Below are 6,839 nucleotides of genomic sequence, written 5' to 3'. Positions count from 1 at the left end.
TGGTCATCAAGTAAAACCAATTTCACATGCTGGGTAAACAATTCTCCAAATCACATTCCAAAGCAGCAAAACATGGAGAAGCTGAAGCTTCTCAGGAGAAAAGATCCTGGCAAAAGGATTTTTCATAAAATGTGTCTGTGACAGATTTCACCTTCCTCTGCCCCTTCAGCACCCTCCTGCCCTCCTGCAGGGCTCTGCTGTCCCAAGGAGCTCATCCATCCCTGGCCATCTCCTCCCTCCACCTCTCCCAGCACCTTCCCTGCCCATCTCCAGCGGGATTAAGGTTTATTTCTGCCCTTCCCTCCTCTATCTCATTAGGGCATTAAAGCAGGAGCCAGTGGCCCCGAGGACTTTCCATGTGACTCCAGGAGCGTTTTTAGGCTGAGACACTGCTAAGCCACCCAAAGTGTCCTTGCTTAGAGGGGGAAATCCTCCCTCACCAGGTTTATCCAGTGGGATTTGCCCCATTTGGGTTGGAATTGCCTGTGGGACCTGTATAGCTGTGCTGTGAGGGCCCCAATGAAGGAGGAATGATGAGGAGGACTCCATTGATATCAGAAGGCTAATTATTGCTGTATTATACTATATTATTCTAGATCATATTATATTACATCTAAGCTGAATTTGCCAAGCACTCAACTCTGCACACACTGCACAGAATCTCGTGACTGTCACCCAACAGTCCCAACACACACACACACACACCTGGCCCTGACAGGCCAAGGAACCAAAACACCATCACTGTGGGTGAACAATTTCCATACTGCATTTTGCTTTTGCACAAATACAGGCACAACAAATGAGATAAGAATATTCTTGAGAAGAATTGTGCCTTGCTTTTCTCCTTGAGGAGAAATGTGGGGCTGCACACTTGGTCCTGACAGGCCAAAGGACCAAAACACCATCACTGTGGGTGAACAATCTCCATTTTGCATTCTGCTTTGGCACAAACACAGGCACAGCAAATGATAAGAATTGTGTTTTCTTTCTCTCATCTTCAGAGAATGTGAAACCCAGAAATATTCTTGGGAAGAATTGTGCCTTGCTTTTCTCTGTGAGGAGAAATGTGGGGTTAAAGACCTGAGGTCGTAGCATGGGAAGGCGTTGGTGGCTTGGCCTTTGTCCCCATGGCGCAGGGACAGCCCGGTGGGACAGCAGCGCTGCATCCCAGGAGAGCTCAGGGTGGTGACAACGCCGGGTTTGGGTTCCCAGCCAGCCCCAGGGTCCTGGTCCCTGGTGGGGCTTTTCAGAGCAGGGTCTGATCCCATCCCCATGGCTGGGAGCCGCGAGAGGGGCTGGGTACTGCCAGGGCTGGAGCTGGGCACTGCCGGGCTGGGCACTGCCAGGGTTAGGCACTGCCAGGCTGGGCACTGCCAGGGTTGGGCACTGCCAGGGTTGGGCACTGCCGGGCTGGGCACTGCCAGGCTGGGCACTGCCAGGGTTGGGCACTGCCAGGCTGGGCACTGCCAGGCTGGGCACTGCCAGGGTTGGGCACTGCCAGGGTTGGGCACTGCCAGGGTTGGGCACTCCAGGGCTGGGCACTGCCAGGCTGGGCACTGCTGGGCTGGGCACTCCAGGGCTGGGCACTGCCAGGGTTGGGCACTGCCGGGCTGGGCACTCCAGGGTTGGGCACTGCCGGGCTGGGCACTGCCAGGGTTGGGCACTGCCAGGGGTTGGGCACTGCCGGGCTGGGCACTGCCAGGGTTGGGCACTGCCAGGGTAGGGCACTGCCAGGCTGGGCACTGCCAGGGTTGGGCACTGCCAGGGTAGGGCACTGCCAGGGTTGGGCACTGCCAGGGTTGGGCACTCCAGGGCTGGGCACTCCAGGGCTGGGCACTCCCGGCTCCTGGCGTTGCAGGCGGCAACCGGGGGGAGCGGGGGGAGCTCTGATCCGGCCTGGGGCTGGGCTGGGGCAGGGAATGTGTGTGAGTGTGAGTGTGAACACGTGTGTGAGTGTGTGTGAGAACGTGTGTGTGAGAACGTGTGTGTGTGTGTGTGTGTGTGTGTGTGTGTGTGTGTGTGTGTTAGAGTGTGTGTGAGTGTGAGTGTGAACACGTGTGTCTGAACGAGTGTGAGTGTGTGTGCACATGTGTGTGTGAGTATGAACACGTGTGTGTGCATGGGTGTGAACACATGGGTTTGAGTGTGCGTGAGCCATGTGAGTGTGTGTGTGTGCGCACACGAGTGTGAACACGTGTATGAATGTGTGTGTGCACGTGTGTGTGAGCATGCATGACTGTGTATGAGTGTTCACACGTGTGTGTGTGTGTGTGTGAGTGTGAACATGTGTGTGTGTGTGAGTGTATGTGTGTGTGAGGATGAACACGTGTGAGTGTGTGTGACTACATCTGTGAATGTGTGTGTGTGTGTGTGTGTGTGTGTGTGCGTGTGCGTGTGCGTGTGCGTGTGCGTGTGCGTGTGTGTACACGGCATCAGGGATCCGCAGGGCTCCACAGGGAATCTCGTCATCCTTCAGCCTGCAACCCCTGAGATCAGAGTCCGTCGTTCCCTCAGCACCCCCTGTCCCCAGGTGCCACATCCCTGTCGCTGCTCAGTCCCTCCCCTGTCCCCAGGTGCCACATCCCCTCGGTGGCTGCTCGGTCCCTCCTGGTGGCTCCTGCACAGCCCTTCCCGCGCAGGATTTCTCCCTGAAACACCCGGAGCCCCTGCAATGCGTGTGCTCGTGTGCTCGTGTGCTCGTGTGCTCGTGTGCTCACACCGCCACCCACGGGTGTGTGATCCCCACATCCCGGGGACACGGCGGGGCACCCCGGGGATGGCACACGGGGACACGGCGGGACACCCCGGGGATGGCACACGGGCACACGGCGGGACACCCCGGGGATGGCACACGGGTCTCAGTGCCAGGCTCGGGCTGCCCCGGGTGCTGCTGTGGTGGCACAGGCGGTGCCGGGGGGGGGACGGGACCTTGAGCAGGTGGGGGCTGGGGACAAACTCTGGGACACGGAGGTGACACGGCTGTGGCACTGGGAGCCAGGAGGTGCCACACGAGCAGGCACGGTGACAGGGAGTGCCACACAGCGTGGCAGGGGTGTCACACTGCATCGATGTGCCAGGGAGTGTCACACTGTCACACAGACATGTCAGGGAGTGCCACATGTGCACAAAGTGTGACAGGGAATGTCACACATGCACACACCTGTATGGGCACATGGAACAGCCCAGCCAGAGGTGACACACACAGACACACACATCTGAGACAATGCACACACGTGTGACAATTCACACACCTATGACAATGCACATGACAGTGTACACACACGTGAAAATGTGACAATTCACACCTCTGACAATGCACACACCTGTGACAATTCACACACATGGCAATTCACCCGTGTGACAGCTCACACACCTGTGACAACTCACACCTGTGACAATTCACACACGTGTGACAATTCAGAGCTGTGACAATGTACACACATGTAACAAATCATACACATGACAATTCCCACCTGTGACACTGCACACACATGACTGCACACACTTGTGACATTTCACACACCTGTGACAATTCACACCTGTGGCACTGCCCACACCCGTGCTGGAGCTGTGCAGGTGGCTCCAGAGGACAATGGCCGAGCAGGTGTAAAGGGAACCTTTGTCCCCATCCCTACCTCTGTCACTGCCAGCCCGGCCCCGTGCCTCAGTTTCCCCCTGAGCAGCACCCGGGTCCTGCCCCTCCTGGCACAGCCACCCCAGCACTGATCACTAATTAACGAATCACTAATCACCTCCCTGGTTAATCATTTATTTCTCTCTCTCTCCGCAGCTGTGGCCACTCCTCCCGTGCACACAGCGCCTGTGCCAAGGACCTTGGCCCGTCCTCCCTGCAGTGACTCCCAGCAGGAATTCCCAGTGATCCCCAGTGATTCCCAGTGACTCCCAGCAGGAATTCCCAGTGACTCCCAGTGACTCCCAGCACTGATTCCCAGCAGGAATTCCCAGCAGGACATTGGTGAGTTCACACCCCCACCGTCACCAGCTTGGGGGCACCGGTCCCAGCATTGCCACCAACATCTGACCCAGAGGGGACAGGACTGCTGGGGTGGTGGTTTGGGGTCCCTGTACTCTGTGGGGAGTGGAAGGGGTCTGGGGGGTGGTGGGCCCCCTGTCCCTGCCAGGTTCTGTGCCACCCCTGTGCCACCCTTGTGCCACCCCTTTGTCACCCTTGTCCCACCCCTGGGCGACTCCCACCTCCCATAGCAAAAGCCCAAAGTGTTTCCAGAGCTGAGCAAACACCTCAAGAAGGTCCCAGCAGTGCTGGCATCTGGATGGCTCCGTGCCAGTTGAAATTTCCTGGTTCCAGGGGTGTCCCAGGAGTGCCCCCATCCACCCAGGGCACCCCAGCTCCTGCTGCCAGCCTGGCTCAGCAAGAGCCACTCTGCAAGGGACACAGTGGTGTCCCCAGGCTGGGGACTCCATGCAGTTCCCTGGCAGTGCTCAGCCTCCATCCCTGTCACCTCTGCATCCATCCATCCCTGGTCTCCATCCATCCATCCATCCATCCATCCATCCATCCATCCATCCATCCATCCATTCATCCCCCATCCATCCATCCATCCATCCATCCATCCATCCATCCATCCATCCATCCATCATCCATCCATCCATCCATCCATCCATCCATCCATCCATCCATCATCCATCCATCCATCCATCCATCCATCCATCCATCCATCCATCCATCCATCCATCCTCCATCCATCCATCCATCCATCCATCCATCCACCACCAATCCCACCATGAAGGAGGTTCTGGGGGTGCTGTGGTTGCTCCCATGGGGTCACAGCCCATTGTCCCCCCCAGACTCACTCCCTGCTCTGTTTTCACCCCCCCTTCCTGCCCCATTGGTGACCCCTCTCTGCTCCCCCAGGTCACAGCCAGAGGGGACCCAGCCAGGACGGATCCCTGTCCCCCGTGGTGTCCCTCACCTGGGCACGGGGCAGACGCGGTGCCAGGCCAGGCTGGAGGGTGCCCGGTAAGGCTGCCTGGGCTGGGGGGGCTGGTGGGACCCCCCTCCCTCCCAGCAGTGCCCAGCAGAGATCAGAGCACCCAAAGGTGCCAGGGTGGGGGTGGCAAGACCCAGGGGCTGCAGGGTGGCTCTGCCTTTGCTCCTGGGGGGCACAGGGAGTGCAGGGGGTGAAGGGCACCTGAGCACCCAGCCCGGAGCAGAGCCAGGTCCCTTTAGCTCGCTGTGCCCCGGGGGTGACGCAGGGGATGTCCCTCCCCAGGGTTAGAATGACCGAGGTGGAACCCGTGCTGGACTTCGCATCCTCGGGCAGGACGGGCCGGCGCAATGCCCTGCCCGACATCCTGGGCTCGCCCGCCGGCGTCAGCCCCGCCGACCTGCCCCTCAAACTGGCCGAGATGTCCCTGAGCGCAGGTGGGTGACCAGGAGGGGCGGGAGGATGTGGGGTGGGCAGGGACAGCGGCTCCCGTGTTCATCCCGTGCTGAGGGGCAGGGACACCGAGGGGCTGGAAGGGAATGGAGCTGGAAGGGTCTGGAGCCCCAGGAGGGGCTGAGGGAGCTGGGCAGGGGCTCAGCCTGGAGCAAAGGAGGCTCAGGGGGCCCTTGTGGCTCTGCACAGCTCCTGCCAGGAGGGCACAGCCGGGGGGGTCGGGCTGTGCCCCAGGGAACAGGGACAGGAGCAGAGGGAACGGCCATGGGAAGTCCACGTTGGATATTTGGGATAATTTCTCCATGGAAAGGGTGTCCAGGCATTGGAGCTGCCCAGGGGGGTTTGGGGTGCCCATCCCTGGAGGTGTCCAAGGTCACTGGGCTGGGGACAAGGTGGGCGTCACGCACAGGTCGGACTCGATGCACAGGCTGCACTCGATGCTCTTGGAGCTCCTTTCCAGCCCCAATCACTCCCTGATCCCCTGCTCTGACCCCGCCCCATGACCTGTCCCGGTCTCTCCCGCAGGCAGCGCCCAGGACATGCAGTCGCCCTCGGCGGAGGCGCCCCCTCCGCAGCCGCCCAGCCCCGAGCTGAAGGACACGTCCTAACCCCGCCGGGGGGGACATTTGTGACCGGCGGAGGAAGGAGGGGGCTGCGGGCACCAGCCCGGCTCTCCTGGCTCGGCCGGAGCCCGCTGGGATTTCCTCGGTGCTGCCGCAGCGGGACCCCGGAGCGTCCCCCCGGCCGTGCGCGTGGCGGGGACACGGAGGGGACACGGAGGGGACCTGCCGTGACCGAGGGGCGATTCCCACCCACGCCCTGGGCCCGGACTCGGGGGTGGGGGGGATGTTTTGGCCTCCCCGGCGGGAGGAACATTTTTCTTCTGGGGCATTTGGCGGAGCCGAGCGCGGTCAGGGGTCCCGGGGGCCCTCCTGGCCGCAGGAGCAGCCACGGGTGTTTCTTGCTGAGTGTGGTGTTCACTGTGATGTTTTTGGGTATCCCCTCGTCTCCTGGCCTTTCTTCTGGATGACTCAGGAGCCATTCCCCGAGTTTTGGGGGGTGAGGTAGGAAACACAACCCGAGAGCCCCCCAGCCCTTAAGCAAAGGTCTCTGAGGGTTCCCCCTGAGGAGCAGAGACCCCAGCGTGGTCTCTGCTCCTGGGGTGGGGGATGCTGGTGAGTTTGGGGTGGGGAGCAGGGGATGCTGTTCAGAGCACCCCCGAGCCAGGTCACCCCTGTCCCCACACCGGATCCCCTCCCCAGCCCCGAGCAGGGCCAGCCGGGTCCTGCGGCCTTTGGGGACAGAGGGGACACGGAGTGCGGCTTTCCCAGGCTCTACCCGTCCTCCCCAAATCTCTGCTTCTGCCGGAGGGCAGGATGGGACCCTCCTGGCGGGCACTGAGGGCCTCAGGGAGGGCTC

At 60.7% G+C, this 6,839-nt stretch overlaps 1 protein-coding gene across 1 annotated transcript; it reads left to right on the top strand.

The window, feature by feature from the left end:
* The first annotated feature begins 3,837 nt into the window (after positions 1-3,837).
* On the top strand, positions 3,838-6,053 carry LOC131568024 (cAMP-dependent protein kinase inhibitor beta-like). The gene is made up of 4 exons (XM_058819867.1): positions 3,838-3,976; positions 4,895-4,999; positions 5,253-5,404; positions 5,946-6,053. The coding sequence occupies exons 3-4, from the start codon at positions 5,260-5,262 to the stop codon at positions 6,026-6,028; spliced, it is 228 nt and encodes a 75-aa protein (XP_058675850.1). The 5' UTR covers positions 3,838-3,976; positions 4,895-4,999; positions 5,253-5,259; the 3' UTR covers positions 6,029-6,053.
* Positions 6,054-6,839: the final 786 nt, after the last annotated feature.

This window comes from Ammospiza caudacuta, chromosome 25 (genome assembly GCF_027887145.1).
Source record: "Ammospiza caudacuta isolate bAmmCau1 chromosome 25, bAmmCau1.pri, whole genome shotgun sequence".
In the NCBI taxonomy this organism is placed as follows: Eukaryota; Metazoa; Chordata; class Aves; order Passeriformes; family Passerellidae; genus Ammospiza; species Ammospiza caudacuta.
This window is presented reverse-complemented; position numbering and strand designations above follow the sequence as displayed.